This window comes from Pan troglodytes, chromosome 2 (assembly GCF_028858775.2).
Source record: "Pan troglodytes isolate AG18354 chromosome 2, NHGRI_mPanTro3-v2.0_pri, whole genome shotgun sequence".
Classification (NCBI taxonomy): Eukaryota; Metazoa; Chordata; class Mammalia; order Primates; family Hominidae; genus Pan; species Pan troglodytes.
Window position 1 is genome coordinate 16,516,720 of NC_086015.1, and position 19,676 is coordinate 16,536,395.

A 19,676-nucleotide genomic window follows, 5' to 3' on the forward strand; every position below is an offset into this window, starting at 1 on the left:
TAAGTGCTACCGATACTGAAATAAGTAGAACGTGACTTTGATCTTAAAGATAGCCCAGAAATCATTACAGTTCAGTGTGATAAGCATAGTGTGGCATATGGATCTTGTCAGTATCGCTCTTCCTGTTTCCTTGGGCCCAATGCCTGACATCTATTAGGTGCGTAATAATTATTAAATGAATGAATGTACAAGATAGGGAATTTGCATCGAAGCTGGTGGAGACCATCTTGCAGGGCTGAGGTGGAAAGCTTTTGCAGTCATGATAGCTGAGGATAGTAAAGGATAAATGGGGCTTGCCACATGGACACAGGGTAGCAAAGGCTCTTCCAGATAGCTCTGCCAAAACGAATGCCAGATGGGGGAGGGTGTGTCCATGAGTCAGGGTCTGGCCTGGTCCTGGGCCAGCAGGGCACTGCAGGGGATTCCGTAGGGGAGTGGCAGTGACCAGAGCTAGCATCAGTATGGAGGGTGGGCTGGAGGCCTGGCCTGGGAGGTGGCAGCTGTAGGCGAAGGGTATTCGGTGTCAGATGCTGGGAGTTCAGCTGCACTGTTCCAGTTGACCAGCTGCTGTCTTTTATTGACAAATTTTTTAAAGGCTGCTGCTGCCTGCTGCCTCCTCTTGAACACTCCCTGATGAAAGGCAAGAGTAATAGGAGACAGGAGATGAGGTTACTCTGCCTTCTTAGAAGCTGCCTGGTACCTGAGAACATTTCAGAGATGTGTTCCAGAAGTTTTCAGGGAGCATACCGTTAAACCTAGCTCTACTTGTCTTTCTGTTTTGGCAGATTTCTTTTGAATGAATCACCTATGTGTGGTGCACTGCATGTACCCGCTGAGTGTTTCTGTGAATGTTAGTCAGGAACACAGGCAGAATGGGGTCTCACCCCTGCTGTGGTGATTCACAACAGCTCTCTTAAGGGACTCAGAGTGGTGATACACAGCTGACTTAGAAGTCTGCTCAGCACTGACATGGGAAGCTTTTGGTCTGCAACCTACCACAGATATGGACATGCAGCCTTGTAGGGGTGTTTTCATGCCTTTGCCTTGACTCATTCAGAACAGTGATTTGGAAATTTTCATAGAGTAATTGAAGAGCTATAAACTGTATTTACCTCAGTTATTTCTGAGTAGTTATTTCTGAAGAGTTCTGTCTCCATCCATCTTCTGCATCCTTCAGTGGACACGCACACACGCAAACACTCAAATGCTTTGCTCTTCAAATTTTTTATTCTTATATTTTTTAGAGACAGGGTTTCTCTCTGTTGCCCAGGCTGGAGTGCAGTGGCACCATCGTAGCTCACTGAAGCCTCATACTCCTGAGCTCAAGGTATCCCACCACCTTAGCCTCCTGAGTACCTAGAATTACAGGTGCATGCCACACCATGTCTGGCTAATTTTTTAATCAAATGCTTTTTAATTAGCAAGATCCAGTGAGAAATAGATTGATTTGGGGGAGCAAATTTTTTTTTAAATGAAAGTTGATTTCACTGTAAAGTAAAAGCAGTTGCATAATGCTGTCATAAAGTTAGGGCTGTCAACTTTGGGGGGTTTTTTTTGGGTTTTTTTTTTTTTGGTTTTTTTTTTTTTGAGACAGGGTCTCGCTCTGTCACCTAGGCTGCAGTGCAATGGCGTGATCTCAGCACACTGCAACGTCTGCCTCCCGGGTTCAAGTGATCCTCCCACCTCAGCCTCCTGGTAGCTGGAACTACAGGCATGCACCATCACACCCAGCTAATTTTTGTATTTTTAGTAGAGATGGAGTTTCGCCATGTTGGTCAGGCTGCTCTCTAACTCCTGGCCTCAAGTGATCTGCCCGTCTTGGCCTCCCAAAATGCTGGGATTATAGTCATGAGCCACCACACCCTGCCAGGCAGTCAACTTTTGAAGGTTAAGGAGCTTTAACGGTTTTTTTTTTTGTTTTTTTTTTTTGTTTTTTTTTTTTTGTTTTGAGACGGAGTCTCGCTCTGTCGCCCAGGCTGGAGTGCAGTGGCGCGATCTCGGCTCACTGCAAGCTCCGCCTCCCGGGTTCACGCCATTCTCCTGCCTCAGCCTCCCGAGTAGCTGGGACTACAGGCGCCCGCTACCACGCCCGGCTAATTTTTTGTATTTTTAGTAGAGACGGGGTTTCACCGTGTTAGCCAGGATGGTCTCGATCTCCTGACCTCGTGATCCGCCCGCCTCGGCCTCCCAAAGTGCTGGGATTACAGGTGTGAGCCACCCTGCCTAGGTTTTATATATTTTTGAGATATGGATAAGTTCTTCTAAGAGGCCATAATATATAGATTTCATTACCTAGAAATTTAAAACTCTATGTTACAGACAAAGGCAAAATTACAGGCAAAAGATGAAATGGGAAGACAATATTTGCAGCATGCAGTGTAACACACAATAGACAGTGTTCTTGGCATTCCTCAGTTTCCTCAGATGTAACGTTCTCCTTCAGAGGAAGATAGTGAAGATTGAATGTAGTGTGATATGTGTGAGGTCTCTGCCCTGGAAGACACTTAGCAATGTATATTCCTCATTGTGTCCGCATCCCTCTTCAAGCTAGCCAACTTCCCTGGGTGGAGTGAAGACATAGCTTTAGTTCACAAAATGGCAGATATTTTTAAATGAATATATTTTCTGTAAATTTAAAATGGACTTCAATGCAATGTGTTTTATGGGCAGTTTGGAGAAAGACATGTGTGTGCTGAGGGAGGGCTAGCACTCACAAGAAAAAACACTTCTTGGAAATTGTGCTTTATTTTTGCTTGAATTGATATAACAGCTAATGACATTCAGTGATGTATACACAAGGACCAGCACAGTTCCTGGCACATGTAATAGGTGCTTGTTTGGTTCCTGCCTTTATTCTCTGCCTCGTAGCAGATACATACTCTGTCTCTAAATTGTTGATAATGATCACAAAATAGATCTTTTACTTAAATGGTGGAAGTATTACACAGTGACTAGGTCTTTCACACACACAGTGACTAGATCACATTAGTAGAATACACTTTTTTCCTGGTTAGGCACCTGCAACTGTATTCACACATGCCACATGGCATATTCCACATGCAACATCTTCCTTACCTCTGCTTTTAGCCAGTGGCATTTTAACCCATACTTTTTGTGAACCGGTCATGGTGATGATTTAATGTTCAGTCTGTGCGAGTATTCATTTCAGGGATAATTAGATTGCCATGCCACTTAGCTAATGTATTCCATTGTTTCATAGGGATCTGTTATTGAGATCTATTTTTCCATTACAACACTTGAGGGCCCTAACTACATTTAGCGGTATGATGTTAAAAACTATCATTAAACTTATCCTTCCATCTTATTAGTACTGCGAAAGTAAAACTTACTAATGAGATTGCAGGGGATGTGATTGTCAACCTCTACAGACCTCTCCAGTCTACTGAGAATTTAATTTTAAATAAAACCAACTCAGTTGAATTAAGATCCCCTCCATCTGTAGTAAGTGCCTAGTCGCATTTTGCATAGATGATCAAAGCCAGTCACCATTTTAGGCCAATAAAAATGAGATATTGGTTTCATTCACTCTTGGGGAAATGTATGCTTGCTGATAATGAAAACACATCAGTTTTTGAAGAACTTACATTTTAGCAGATATCAAGAAAGAATCTCTTATTAGGCAAGGATGGGATTGAACTTTTTTTTCCAGGCTGTGCTATCCAGTTATTAGAAAGGGAAGAAAACTAAGGCCAGCCGCGGTGGGTCATGCCTGTAATCTCAGTACTTTGGGAGGCCGAGGCGGGCAGATCACCTGAGGTCAGGAGTTCCAGAAAGGAGGAAAACTAAAATTAATTGAGCTTTTAGGTGCTTTTCATAGCTTATTAAATCTTTGTACGATATGATCTTATTAAATATTTAGCTAAGAAAGCATTATTATCCCCATTGTATAGATGAGGCATGGAGAATTTAAGTGATACTTCCAAGGCCCTAGCTAACAATGACAATTTGAGCTCAGGTCTGTCAGATCTCAAACTTCAGTCTTTGTGTTACACTGTTCTGAACCAAGAAGTGCAAATTGTGGTAAAATGCAAGGGACTCAGCCATTTAAGGAAACAACTTTATCTTTTCCATTGTACCTTTTGGCTGGTAGTCCATCTGAAAAACAGCGGTATTCTGTATTAATAAGTAGTGAGTGATGGAAAGAGAAAAGGTCAAAATAAGATTGTGGGCCACTTGGCAGGGCTGTCAACAGCTGTGAAAGAAATGGAACGCAATGTTCACACTGAGAAGAGATGAGCTGAGTGAGGTGCAGAGACCTGCTGTAGGGTGGCTCTGGCTGTTGGGGCCTAAGCCAAGGGCAGGACTGGGGACCTGTCTTTTTTGTCTTTCAACACAAGCATTGAACACCCAACATGTGCTAGACCCCCTTCTAGGCCAAGGGAACAGCAGGCAGTTTCTGTTCTGCCAGAGTTTACATTCTAGTCGGAGGAACACATGTAAGAGGAAGATTTTCAGACAAAAGTAAGTGCTCTGGAGATGATCAGGATGGGGGTTACTTAGACTTGGTGGCCAGGGAAGACCTCTCCAAGAAGTGACCTTTGAGTCTGGAGCAGAACATGCCAGATAGTAGGAGTAGTGATTACAGAGGCAAAGGCCTGAATGAGCTTAGTGTCTTCAGGGGACAGAAGTGCAGCCAGGACAGCTGGAAAGAGCAGTGGTAAGATCATGCAGGGACCTGGAGCTGGTGGCAAGCAGTTTGGACTTTATTCTAAGGGCAGTGAAATCTCTTTGGAAAGTTTTAATTAGGGGAACGACCAGATTTTCATGTGCCAAGAAGATGAATCTGGATGCTATGGAGAGTGGACTGTAGAGGGCTCAGAACAGGGAGGGTGTCACAGAAGGCAGGAAGGAGCCACCCACAGACTGGGACCAAGAAGGCGATAGGAAAAAGTGGAAAAGAAGGTGACCACCTTCATCTCCAGAAATGCTCTAGATTAGGATTTGGGTAAAACTAAAGTAGTGGTCCCTCGTATCTGTCAGTGTTTATCAAATTATAAATTAAAACAAAAATGTTGAGTATCAGTTTAACACATTTTAAAATAATAATAGTGATGTCTTCAACAGCACGTATACTAAAATTGGAACAATGCAGAGATTAGTATGACCCCTGCCCACGGATGACACAAGTTTGTGAAGCCTTCCATATTAAAAACAACAACAACAACCCATACCTTGACATAAATACTTTAATGTAAGTTTTTTATGAAAAATAACTATATTTTCCAAAACAAAAAATTTAGAAGAGGCTTCATTTTTCATTTTTGCAAGTCGCTTTAAGGTCTAATTTCCTGAAAGTCAGCTAGATTCTTGCATCTGCTTCTTGATTCAGTCTTGGGCCATCACACGTCTTATAGTCACTGGAGAGAGCACAAATGAGGCAGATAACACCACGTTATTATTATGAAGTGGTTTTGATCTTGAGACCTCCTGCAAGGGTCTTGGGGATCCCAGGATCCCCAGACCACCCTTTGAGAACTGCTGCTATGAAGACAGATGTCATCAGATAGCCAGGCAGAGAATGACAGGGTATTCACTGCTTGGAAGTCCTTCCACCTATATTACTTGTGCTGTCTTTTGTTCTGTGTATGCCGGGTTAGTGGTGGGGTGGAAGGACAGTGAGGAAAGAAGCTGAGTGAGCAGTTTGTCAGTGCCTTGTTGCTGCACACAAGCCTCAAAGCTTATGACAGGGAGGGGATTATGTTTCTGCTCCCACACTGCACGAGAGGGGCCCTCCTCGTCTGTGTCTGCTGGAAGCAGCAGTGAGAGCCGAAGCAGAATATTTGATGTTTGGTTATCAATCTAATTTTTCACCTTCATATTTAAAAAGAAATGTGACCCCATTTTACCACTGGCTACCATTTGGTCACTACCTGCTCTGCACCAATCTCATGGGAATCCCTTCAGTGGTATCTGTAGACCCTAAGCGCCCTGGACAGGCAAAGCCAACAACACATGGCTCTTTGGGTGGTGTCAGTGTTTGGCAGTGTATTACTTTAACAGAAAGCCATTTTCATTTCCATTTAAGTGTGACTATATTCAACTGGAGCCAATTTTCTTTGCCATTCCTACAGCCTCCCCCCACACAGTAAAAGATATCATTATGTGAGGTCAGTGCAAACATAGGGTTCTAGAAAATCACTTCACCAAAGATGACTGGGAAACTAGTATTTTATCAGGTAAGCAAAATCAGCACTGCCCCACACTTTTCACACCTTTTTTTTTGTTTATATATTTTTCTCAATTTAAATATGGTTATTTAATTTTACAGGGAGAAACTCCAATGAGCAACAGTTTCTATTGCTATAGCTGTTAACATCATTCTTCAGTTATATAGGTTTTTTAGGGAATAAATATGGAAACATTCATAAAAATCTTTTATTTTTATTGATTTAAGCCAGTTTGTAACATTTGTATTTTCTTAGATTTTTTAAAAAATCTAAGACATTTGAATGAACCATTTATATTAAAAATATGTGACTTTTGGCCAGGTGTGGTGGCTCACACCTGTAATCCCAGCACTTTGGGAGGCCGAGGCAGGTGGATCATGAGGTCAGGAGATCGAGACCATCCTGGCTAACACTGTGAAACCCGTCTCTACTGAAAAAAATACAAAAAAATTAGCCGGGCGTGGCGGCGGGCGCCTGTAGTCCCAGCTACTCGGGAGGCTGAGGCAGAAGAACGGTGTGAACCCAGGAGGCAGAGCTTGCAGTGAGCGGAGATGCGCCACCGCACTCCAGCCTGGGCGACAGAGCGAGACTCCGTTTCAAAAACAAACAAACAAAATACATACATACATACATATATATATATATATATATATATATGTGTGACCTTTTTGATGATGACTTAAGAGCATTTGTATTTGAGGTGAAAAGAGATCAGTCTGTAAAATAGTTTCACAAGAATGTGGAACTATTTGTAATGAGCATTTTCTGCTTGCTGTATTTTCAGGCCTTCTTCTTGGTCTATGCTCTGGGATGTTTAAGTATTTACTATGAGAAGGTAAGATGCTCTGTTTACATACAACCCACTTAAAATTTCCCTGTTGTTAAAAGCAGGTTGTACTAATTTCTATATTGCATTAATACAAATGTTTCTACTCTTACTGAATAAAATAGGAATTGAATTTTTCTCTAAAGTTTTGGATTTGGGTCCTGAGGTGGGACTGTTCGAGCAAAAGGCATCTTTGACCCTTTTAGATTGCATTTCATTCCTCAAAACTAGGAGAAGTACAGTATCTTATACTGGATAATGATTAGGAAATCTGTGTCAGAACAGTATTAAAAATTAACAAAAATAAAAGTTACCCGTATTTGGCACCTACTATGGTAAAAGCTATATTTTAGGTACTTTTCATGCAATATTTCCAGTCCTTATCTCCACCTGGTTAGAATTTGCAGATAAGGTGGCTCACGCCTGTAATCCCGGCACACTGGGGGGCCGAGGCGGGCAGATCACAAGGTCAGGAGATCGAGAGCATCCTGGCTATCCTGGCTAACATGGTGAAACCCTGTCTCTACTAAAAAAATACAAAAAATTAGCCGGGCATGTTGGCATGCGCCTGTAGTTCCAGCTAATCAAAAGGCTGAGGCAGGAGAATGGCATGAACCTGGGAGGTGGAGGTTGCAATGAGCCGAGATAGCGCCACTGCTCTCCAGCCTGGGCGATAGAGCGAGACTCTGTCTCAAAAAAAAAAAAAAAAAAAAAGAATTTGCAGATAAGGTAACTGAGGCTCAGAGAAAATAAATAATGTACCCAAAGTCACACAGCTAGTCTGGTTAGAATAAATATTCGAACCTATGTCCAAGTAACTCCAAAGCCCATGACTTTGTGCTGTTGTTGCCTGCTGCCTTTGGAAGGGAGATAATTGTAAAATAATTCAAATAAAATTTAAAAGAGAAAAGTAAACAGAACAGTAAATGGAGCAGATAAGGTATATTCTGTTTGGCTTTTGGGAGCACATAATTTAATCAGTCATCAAATTCTGATTGCATAAATACCGTTCATGGGTATTCCAGCCGTTTGGAAGCAATGTCTGCCTGACAAATGGCTCATTTTCCCAAATGGTGGCAATTCTTAGCCCCACCCTGCTTCCTCTCGCGGGCCTTAGCTGAAATGTGTCAGAACGTTACAGCTGTGACATAAAAGCCTCAACATCTGAACAACACTGGGCTGTGTTGGAAATTCAGCCTTCTCTATGAGGCTGTTGCTTGTTACTCACAGTGGGGTCACAAGGTCACACAGGTATGGAATTTTTGCATTAGGAACAACTGCAAAAAAAAAACAACTCTAGCCTATTGTATTATAATCTTAGGCTGGGACAAACTGAGCCAGTCTCACTGAGTGACTGAGCCTTAAATCAGCTGAAGACTTGATTGTTTCAGTAACTACTGAAATAAAGCAAAAATTTTCCAAACTTACCTAGTTATTTTGTTGTCATTGTATTTTTGGTAATGATACATCAGAATATCCTCTAGACCAAACCATTCTCATTCTCTTTGACTCCCACATTAAAAACAAAATTGTCTTTTAAGCAGTTAATTATTAGTTTGTGCCATCAGATAACAAATTCTCTAGTTTCAAACACTAAATGGAGGTTTGTTTGTTTGTTTTTAAGTTTTACTATAAAAGTGTTTTTTGTTCTTCTGAACATGAGCTGACATAGAGTAGCCACTCACTAAGGATCTGTGAAATGTTGTCACGAACTGTGCTCCAGCCTTGGTGGGCTTGTTACAGTGAGCCCCCTGCATGCACTGGTTCCTCTGCCTGGAATGTCCTTCCCAGCCCACCACCACCCCCTCCAGTCCCTTTCCCTCACTACTTCTCATGCTCAAATGCTGCCTTTTCTAAGTCCTCTGGAGCAGTGCTGTGCAATAGAAGGACAGTGAGAGCCTCAGATGGGAGCCATGTGTATAATTTCAGATTTTCTGGTAACCACATTAAAAACATTTTTTAAAAAGCAGGTGGTATTTTAATACAGTATTACACAGTTTATTTAACCCAACTTATTCAAAGATATTGAAATAGTTTATATTCTCCCTTTTTTTTTTTTCATACTGAGTAGGAAGTCAGTGTATATTTTACACTTAGAGCCACTCTCAGTTCAGACTAGCTATGTATGGCTGGCAGCTGCCCCACTGGACAGTGCAGGGCCAGACCTTCTTGCTAAATTGCTCTGCTGGGAGTGAACCGAGATCACGCCACTGCACTCCAGCCTGGGTGACAGAGCGAGACTCTGTCTCAAAAATAAAATAAATAAATTGCTCTGCTGGGGGAACTGCATTTTCTTCGCTGCTTCAGCTCCACACTTAGTATAGATGTTGATGCCCTGGCTGAACGGAGAGTGAATGCATACATAGTAATGCTTTTTGTTTTTTTGTAAATAACTTTAGGAGCCTTTAACGATAGTGAAGCTCTGGAAAGCTTTCACTGTAGTTCAGCCCACGTTCAGAACCACCTACATGGCCTACCATTACTTTCGAAGCAAGGGCTGGGTGCCCAAAGTGGGACTCAAGTACGGGACAGATTTATGTAAGTAATTCTTGGCGTGGTGTGTGTGAGAATAGAGTTTATCAGATTCACCCTAGAACATCAAATTGATCTTGTGTGCTGTTGATGATGTTTTCTAAGAAGGTGTCCTTTGGGTTTAGATAAGATTATTGGATATTTGGATTGGGTTAAGGGTAAGTGCAAAAAGAGAAAAGGCAGTCTAGGGAGAAGGCCTAGGAGTAGAAGCTTGCAACGCCAGTTCAGGCTTTCCCTCTTGTTTGCTCTATAATCTTAGAAAAGCGTTCTGGCTAAGCGCCGTGGCTTACGCATGTAATCCCAGCACTTTGGGAGGCCAAGGTGGGTGGATCACGAAGTCAGGAGATTGAGACCATCCTGACTAACAAAGTGAAACCCCTTCTCTACTAAAAAATATAAAAAATTAGCTGGGCGTGGTGGCGGGTGTCTGTAGTCCCAGCTACTCGGGAGGCTGAGGCAGGAGAATGGCGTGAACCCGGGAGGCAGAGCTTGCAGTGAGCCGAGATCGCGCCATTGCACCCCACCTGGACGACAGGGCAAGACTCCGTCTCAAAAGAAAAAAAAAAGAAAAAGCATTCTATAGCACCCGCCCCCACGTCTCTAGCCATGAGATCGGGTAATTTGGGAGAGTCCGTTATCCCCGGGCCTCAGTGGCCTCATCTGCCAAGTGAGAACAATCATATAATTGTAATAATCGCCACAGCCATCATTGAGCACTTGCCATGTGCCAAGCGTTTTACTAAGTATTTTACATTCATCATCTTGTTTAATCCTTATAGCAGTCCTATGCAGTGGAGACTCTTACTGTCTTTTTTTTTTTTTTGAGACGGAGTCTCGCCCTGTTGCCCAGGCTGGAGTGCCAGTGGCGCAATCTCGGCTCACTGCAACCTCCACCTCATGGGTTCACGCCGTTCTCCTGCCTCAGCCTCCCGAGTAGCTGGGAATACAGGTGCCCGCCATCACACCCGGCTAATTTTTTGTATTTTTAGTACAGACAAGGTTTCCCCATGCCAGCCAGGATGGTCTCGATCTCCTGAGCTCGTCATCTGCCCACTTCAGCTTCCCAAAGTGCTGGGATTATAGGTGTGAGCCACCATGCCCGGCCGTATTGTCTTCATTTTCTGATAGGGAGACTACAGTTTAGAAAAAGTAGGTCATTGCCCATAATAGTTTCCAGGGCCAGTAACTTGCAAAGCTGCACTTTGAATTCTGAAGCCCACGCTTTTAGAAATGTCTGACAGTACTGCCTCCCTTGATCTTTTCTTTTTAATTAAATCAATATTTTATTTATTTAATTTTTTTAACTTTAAATTTAGGGCCAGGTGCGGTGGCTCACGCCTGTAATCCCAGCACTTTGGGAGGCCGAGGCGGGCAGATCACTTGAGGTCAGGAGTTTGAGACCAGCCTGACCAACATGGTGAAACCCCGTTTCTACTAAAAATACAAAAAGTAGCTGGGCGTGGTAGCAGACACTTGTAATCCCAGCTATTTGGGAGGCTGAGGCAGGAAAATTGCTTGATCCCGGGAGGCAGAGGTTGTAGTGAGCTGAGATCACGCCACTACACTCCAGCCTGGGTGACAGAGAGAGACTCCACCTCAAAAAAAAAAAAATTTTAGGTTCAAGGGTACATGTGCAGGTTTGTTATATGGGTAAATTCATGTGACAGGGGTTTGTTGTACAGATTATTTGATCACCCAGGTACTAAGCCTAGTACCCAGTAGTTATTTTTTCTGATCCTCTCCCTCCTCCCTCTCTTCACCCTCAGGTAGACCCCAGTGTCTGTTGTTCCCTTCTTTGTGTTCATAAGTTCTCTTCATTTAATTCCCACTTACAAGTAAGAATATGTGGTATTTGGTTGTCTGTTCCTGTGTTAGTTTGCTAAGGATAACAGCCTCTAGCTCCATCCATGTTCTCACAAAAGACACGATCTTGTCCATTTTTGTGGCTGCATAGTATTCCACTGCATCCCCCAATCTTAAAGTGAGGGTCTGGAGTAGGTGAGTTCCTCATTCAGCAGATAATGACTAAAGGTCTGCTGTGGGCCAGGTACTGTTTGAGGCATCAAGAATACAGAAGTGAACAGGACAAACAGAGCTGCCTTCATGGAGTTTACATTCTAGGGGGATGGGGAAGACACACAAGCAAATAACTACATGACGTAGTTTCTGCAACAGATAAGCACTGTAAGAAGAAGCAGAGTCAAGGCTACCCAAGGTCAACTGTAGTCAAAAAGATTCAGATATCTGCTGGGCACAGTGGCTCAGGCCTGGATTCTCAGCACTTTGGGAGGCCGAGGCAGGTGGGTCACCTGAGGTCAGGAGTTTGAGACCAGCCTTGCCAACGTGGTGAAACCCTGTGTCTAGCACAAATACAGAAATTAGCCGGGTGTGGTGGTGCATGCCTGTAATCTGAGCTACTTGGGAGGCTAAGGCACGAGAATCTCTTGAACTTGGGAGGCAGAGGTTGCAGTGAGCCAAGATCACACCACTGCACTCCAGCCTGCACAAGAGAGTAAGAGTCTCTTAAAAAAAAAATAAAAATAGGCTGGGCGCAGTGGCTCACGCCTGTAATCCCAACACTTTGGGAGGCTGAGGCGGGCTGATCACGAGGTCAGGAGATCGAGACCATCCTGGCTAACACGATGAAACCCCATCTCTACTAAAAATACAAAAAATTAGCCAGGCGTGGTGGCGGGTGCCAGTAGTCCCAGCTACTCAGGAGGCTGAGGCAGGAGAATGGCGTGAACCCAGGAGGCGGAGCTTGCAGTGAGCCGAGATTGCGCTACTGCACTCCAGCCTAGGCAACAGAGTGAGACTGTCTCAAAAAATAATAATAAAAAATAAAAATTAAGATATTTTGAGAGATGAGATTCCCATAACTTTCATTATAGTATATTGTTATAATTGTTCATTTTATTAATGTTCTTAATCTCATACTGTGGCCCTTTTGTCTGCAACTTTAATGATCAAGTTATACTTTGGATGATGCATAGGGGAAGCTTCCTTAATTTAAAGATATTCTGCCTTATAAGGATGGTTGGACAGATGGATAGATGGATGGACAGATAAATAGAATTTTGAAAACAGAAAAGATAAACTACTCAGTTTACAACTCCCCTGGAGGCCTTTGCCCTCACTGGGACATATCATCTAGAAACAGATGTACAATTAATGTGGGACCAGGTCTCTGACTCACACACAGAGTCAGACTGGGCCAGCATCAGTGTTAAAAGTGTCTTCACATTCTCTGCATAAGCAAAGGTTCTTGAGCAGTGCTAGTCTGGGATATGAGGAGTGGCTTCCTAAACTCTACCTCATCTTCAGGCATGGCTGCACAGTTCCTGCTGCTTTTTAACGATATTATTTTAATTTCAAAGGCCAATGACCTAGTCACATGAAGCCTAGAACTGCCAACATAGGCTAAACTCTTAACAATTGTTTTTCCTTAGAGAGGTAGTGACTCCTAATACAAGACCATTGTGAAATTCACACCTTATCAGGAAAACTTTTCCCTTGAATAAATCTTGTCAATCAAATTTCATTCCAGGAGCAGTATTTGGAAGAGGTGATACGGTTCTCAAATCAAGTGCAGCTGCCAACCTAGTTGACCTTATTTGCCTACTGGGGAAGCCAGGCCAGAAGCCAAGAGGGAGCCTTTCCTTACACTCCCCACTCAGCAGCTCCCCTGGCTGCCAGTTCCTAGGGCCAGCCAGGCACCTTGCCTTGGTGTTTTCTTCTGTTGTTTCATTTAATCTTCACACTCCTGTGAGGTCTGTAGTAGTAGCTTCCTTTTGTAGCAGAGGAGTTTGAGGTTTAGAAGGGTTAGGTAAATTGCTGGAGTACTTAACAGCTCGTTAAGTACACAGATTAGGGCTCTGTGGGTCTGTCCTCCCTATCTTCCTACCATACCTAAGTCATGTTGCCTGCCAAGAAGCCAAAAACTAACGCAGGATTTATATTGTCTTATGTACACAGTTATGGTTTGATTTGATTTGGTGTGACCCAAAGGTCTGGTTACTCCTAAGCCTCCTTCCCAGCCAACCCTAGTTAGGGATTTGCATTGACTGATAAGTATGATTTCTGAGCTTTCTGCCAATTAGAAGTCCCAGCACAGAAATGGAATGGTGGGAGCCATTGAAAGCTAGCAGAGTTATAGAATTTCCAGACCCAGAAGAAACCATGACCTGTCGTGACGTCCAGCCCAGAGACTAACAGTTCTGTCCGTGAATGGAGGTCAACAGAGCAGCTCTCTGTTTGTCACAGAACAAGAAGATGTGTCTTCTCCTCATCTTCCTCTTTGATTCTTTTTTTTTTTTTTCTTTTTTTTGAGACAAAGTCTCACTTTGTTGCCTTGGCTGGAGTGCAGTGGCACGATCTTGATCTCGGCTCACTACAACCTCTGCCTCCCAGGTTCAAACCATTCTCCTGCCTCAGCCTCCCAAGTAGCTGGGATTACAGGCGCACACCACCACACCCAGCTAATTTTTGTATTTTTAGTAGAGACGGGGTTTTGCCATGTTGACCTGGCTTGTTTTGAACTCCTGACCTCAAGTGATCTGCCTGCCTCGGCCTCCCAAAGTGCTGGAATTACAGGCGTGAGCCGTGGCATCCGGGCCTTTGATTCATTTCTAAGCCACCTCCTTGCTTGTTTTTCTAGTCAAACTTTTGATATATTTTTGTTAATATTCTTCACGTTTACGTACATAATCCATATTAATCCGTAAGTATTTTTCATGTGTACCTCCAAAGATTAGGGACATTCTCCTACATACCATATAATGCCTGAGAAAAATTAGAATTACTTAATATCATCCAAATATCCAGTCTATACTTCAATTTTTCCAGTTGTCCTTGTAATGTCTTTTGTGGCTATTTTGGTTGTAATTTTTATAGAGATGGGGTCTTTCTATGTTGCCCAAGCTGGGCTCAAACTCCTGGGCTCAAGCCATCCTCCTGCCTGGCTTCCCAAAGTGTAGGATTACAGGCGTGAGCCACCATGCAGGCCCCTGTCTTTGATTTTCTTGTTACAATCACATTTGATTATTATATCTACCTTTTAGTTTCCTAGGGCTCATAAGAAATTACCACAAATTGGGTGGCTTAAAAGCAACAAAGATTCATTCTGTCACAGTTCTAGGGGCCAGAAGTCTAACATCAAGGTGTCATCAGGGCCAGGCTCCCTCCAAAGGCTCTGGGAGAGAATCCATTCCTTGTCTCTTCCAGATTCTTGTGGCCCCAGGCGTTTTGTGGCTGGTTACTGCATCCCTCCAGTCTCTACCTTGTCTGTCTGTGTCAAATCCCCTTTCTCTTGTAAGGACACTTGACATTAGATTTAGGGGCCATCCAGCTAATTCAGGATGATCTCATCTCAAAATTCTAAACTTAGTTACATCGGCAAAGACTCTTTTTCCAAGTCACATTCCACATTCCAGGTCACATTCACAAGTCAGGGATTAGGACATGAACGTATCTTTCTGGGAGCTGCCATTAAACCTACTGCAATCTCTTTGGTCTCTTTTTTTTTTTTTTTTTTTCTTGAAACAGAGTGTCGCTCTGTTGCTCAGGCTGGAGTGCAGTGGCGCGATCTCAGCTCACTGCAACCTCTGCCTCCCACATTCAAGTGATTCTCCTGCCTCAGCCTCCTAAGTAGCTGGGATTACAGGTGCTTGCCACCGTGCTTGAGCTAACATTTGTATTTTTAGTAGAGACAGGATTTCACCATGTTTGCCAGGCTGGTCTCAAACTCCTGGCCTCAGGTGATCCACCCATCTTGACCTCCCGAAGTGCTGGGATTACAGACATGAGCCACCGTGCCTGGCCTCTTTTAATCTGACATGGTCACTCTACCTTCTTGTTTCGTTTGTCATGATGTTGACTTTTTTCGAAGTCTTACAGGATGTTCCCCATTCTCCGTATGTCTGATTGTTCCTGATGATCAGACTCAAGCTCGAGTTCTCTTAGCACACATAGGTGATGTGTGTGCTTATTGGAGTGTGTCAGGAAGTGCATGAAGTCAGGTTTTCCTGCTGTGGTGATGCTAAGTTTGATGGTGGCCATTGTCAATGTCTGTCATATAATTACAGTTTTTCTTTTGTAAAAAACAAGTCATTTGTGGAGTGATACCATAAGTAGTGATACCATAAGTACCATAAGTGATACCATAAGTAGATACCGTAAGTATAATCTAATAATTATAATAGTTGTCTGATTTAATTATTGCACTAATCATTTTCTGATTTTGTCATTCATTCCACACCTCTGTCTAGCATTCTTCTGTAAGAAAGAGTTTTCCTTTTATACTCCCTGTTCTTTCAGACCTTATTTTTACTTTTATTTATTCATGTAGTTTTTGAGACAAGGTCTCACTCTATCTCCGAGGGTGGAGTGCAGTGGCACAATCTCAGCTCACTGCATCCTCAACCTCCTAAGTTAAAATGATCCTCCCACGTCAGCCTCCTAAGTAGGTGGGACTACAGGCATGCATTACCACAGCTAATTTTTTTTTATTATTTTGTATTTTTAGCAGAGATGGGGTTTCACCATGCTGGCCAGGCTGGTCTCGAACTCCTGGCCTCAAGTGATCCACCCACCTTAGCCTCCCAAAGTGCTGGGATTACAGGTGTGAGCCACCACGCCCAGTGGTTTGTTCACACCAGCATTACCACAAACATGCGAATAATCCGTTGCACTATGACAGCACGATGGCTACGATGTCATTAGGTGATAGGGATTTTTCAGCTCCGTTATAATCTTATGGGACCATGGTCATATCCATCATGGTTCATTGTATGTTAACCCGCACCCAGCCAGGTTAATTTATTATTGAAGAAAGAGACCAGGCATGGCGGCTCACACCTGTAATCCCAGCACTTTGGGAGGACAAGGCGAGAGGATCCTTTGAGCCCAGGAGTTCAAGACCAGCCTGGGCAACATAGGTAGACCATGTCTCTATATATATATATGTGTATAAAAAAATCTAAAGACAGAAAAAAAGTGTTTATAAAGAGTACAGTAGCACACAGTACTGTCCTAGAACTTCGCATTCACTCACGACTCACTCACCCAGAGCAACTTCCAGACCTGCAGGCTGCATTCATAAGTCCCCTATACAGGTATACGGGTTTTCTCTTTTATATCGTATTTTTACTGTACCATTTCTATGTTTAGATACACAGATATTTAACCATTGTGTTATAATTGTCTACAGATTCAGCACAGTCACGTGCTGAACAGGTTTGTAGCCTGGGAGCAATAAGTGATATCACATAGCCTATGTGTGTGGTGGGCTGTACCATCTAGGTTTTGTGTAAGTACGCTCTACCATGTTTACACAACAACGAAATTGCCTAAGGACTCATATCTTAGAACGTATCCTCATCATTAAGCCACACAGACTGTAATTGTTACTAGCATAGGTAACTTTGTGATGCTTACTGTATGCCATACACCGTGCTAATACTTCTGCCTTCACCATAATCCCCATTTTTATAAGGAAATTGACATAAAGAGTTGTCCCATGGTCTTGGCACTGCTGACTTGACCTTGGGTCCATCTGCTGCCAGTGTTCTTGCTTAAACTAAGCTGTGCTGTGTCGGAGCCCATCATCAGAAATTACTTGCCTTGTGGGTGTGAGCTACTTTCAAGCTCTGTGATGCTCCAGTTGCATATTGGATTAAAGATGTGTGTTTGATTACAGGTAATGGCATTTGAGGACTAGAAAAGATCTCAATTTCCCGTGATGTCTTCATTTTAGGATTTTGGAAACGGAGGCTCAGGGAAGTTAATAACTTGCCTAAAGGCACACAACTTGAAGAGGCAAAGATTGGGCAGGGAACAAAACTCCCAAGTTCACTTTTGTTCCAGTACATGGTTTCTTTCCAGTACACTCCATCTCAAAAAGTTGAAAATTGCATGTTTGGATATTTACTTACATTTGTGCCTCAGTGAATTTGAGCTGACTTGTCGAGTACTTTAAATACAACTTAAATAGGAAATACAGAAAGGAAATGTGACCATGGAAAATACAGACGCAAAACAAGACTAAGTGAAGGGTTACTGTGTCGTCCTTGGGGCCCTATATGGTTACTAAAGTCATGCTACAAATTTGGCTCTGAGCTTCCTGAGCCAAAAAGAAACATGATTAGTTACAGGATTGATGTGTCCAAAAAGGAAAATTCTATCCATTCCTCAAGGGAAACAAAACTTTTCCTTGAACTTTTCTGTGCTGGTTTTAGCACAGAGGACAGCTAACAGCTTACAGATGTAATTGTGTCGTTACGGCAATTCCCATAGCTGTAGTTGCATATAAACCCGAAGTCTCAGGGGCTTAACAATAAGAGTTCATTTTTGTTCATGTGAAATCCAACACGGCTGTCTCTGATTGGCGGCCCAATCAACTCCAAAAGATGCTTTAGTAACTGCTTCCTGGTGGCTCCTGGTCTTCAGCACACAGCTTCCAAGGTCACCTTCCATACCTAACTGTACGGGAGACTGAGAGCTGTGGTCTGGCCATGCACCTGGGGGAGAAATAACTGGATTTGGTGAACAGTTAGCCAGTCCCTGCCACAGACCATGTGCCTCTGAAGGGTTCCCTGCCAGATTCCAGAGTCTGTGTCAGAGTCCCTGGCCCCAGGCTCCTTCACTGAGTAGCTCTCGACCTCCACAGACTGAATTCCCCCATCTTCTTCAGGTCCTCAGTAGTGGAGCAAACTGATACTTGAATGGCATGTATGGTTATGACTTCTATCACTTGACTTTGAATTTCTTAAAAATAGGCATGAGTCTTATTCCTCTTCTTTTACCAACCCCTGTCACAGTAGCTGGCCAGAGTAGTGAGTCAGACACTTTGCATTACGTTGATCTGAAATCAATAACAAAATATTGATCCACATTCTATGAATTTTACACCTCTCAGTATGATTCACACTCACTCTGGAGAGTGTAAGACAAGAGGCAAGGCAAGATTGCCTGTACTTTGACTTTGGAGTTTATTTGTAGGGTGAAACGAGGTGTTAGGGTCTTGGCAACAGATTTCTTTACTAATTGTACTTTGTTTCAGGAAAAAAATAGTTTGGATTTTAAAAATAGATGATGGTGGCTGGGTGTGGTGGCTCACACCTGTAAACCCCCACTTTAGGAGGCTGAGGCAGGAGGATCACTCAAGCCCTGGAATTTAAGACCAGCCTAGGCAACATAGTGGGATGCTGTCGCTAAAAGAAAATTTTAAATTAGCTGCGTGTGGTGGTGCACGCCTGTAGTCCTGGCAACTCAGGAGGCTGAGTGTGGAGGATTCCTTGAGCCCAAGAGGGCAAGTCTGCAGTGAGCCATGGTCATGCCACTGCACTCCAGCCTGAGTGACAGAGCAAGACCCTGTCTGAAAAAATAGACCACAGGCATATTGCAGATGATCTGTCTACATATAGATTATTGAGTATTTGCTTCCTTTTGGAGAAGAAAAGTTAATAAAGCAAGCTTTTTGTTGAGTCTTACTCCTCTCTCATTATTTTGAGTGGTTATACTTCTTTTTTTTCTTTCTTCTTTGCAGTGCTATATCGGAAAGGCCCTCCATTTTACCATGCAAGGTTTGGAGTGATTTTTAAATAAACTAATGGGTTAAAGGGACACAAGGAATTTCTGGCCTCTAATTTAACTTTTTGGTGCCATAGGAACAAAAGTCATGTTCTTCCTGGCCTGATACGAATAGATGCTATATGTTCATGCCTCCTTACACACTAATGTCATTATACTATATATAGGATGATGCATAGTTTATGATAATATATGTTCTAGTGTTAAACACTGAGTTAATCTGTGCCGTAATTGTTCATTTTAACATCACTTAGGCCGGGCGCGGTGGCTCACGCCTGTAATCCCAGCACTTTGGGAGGCCAAGGTGGGTGGATCATGAGGTCAGGAGTTCAAGACCAACCTGGCCAAGATAGTGAAACCCCATCTCTACTAAAAATCCAAAAAAATTAGCTGGGCATGGTGGCAGGCGCCTGTAATCTCAGCTACTCAGGAGGCTGAGGCAGAGAATTGCTTGAACCTGGGAGGCGGAGGTTGCAGTGAGGCGAGATCGCACCACTGCACTCCAGCGTGGGTGATAGAGCGAGACTCCGTCTCAAAAAAAA

At 43.2% G+C, this 19,676-nt stretch overlaps 1 protein-coding gene and 1 non-coding gene across 23 annotated transcripts in view; both read left to right on the top strand.

Annotated features, from left to right (window-relative positions):
- Positions 1-19,676, top strand: part of TSEN2 (tRNA splicing endonuclease subunit 2) — a 52,992-nt gene that overhangs the window by 23,152 nt on the left and 10,164 nt on the right. For all 22 annotated transcript variants that reach the window (XR_678790.4, XR_010155033.1, XR_010155034.1 and 19 more), the window contains 3 exon segments: positions 6,973-7,023; positions 9,414-9,552; positions 19,091-19,127. Coding sequence is in view for 7 of the 22 variants with exons in the window: in XM_009444818.3 (XP_009443093.1) it covers positions 6,973-7,023; positions 9,414-9,552; positions 19,091-19,127 (227 nt within the window). In the remaining 15 variants the exon portion in view is untranslated.
- LOC112208783 (U6 spliceosomal RNA) lies at positions 5,070-5,171 on the top strand. Its single transcript, XR_002943347.1, has one exon. It is a non-coding gene; the product is annotated as a U6 spliceosomal RNA (small nuclear RNA).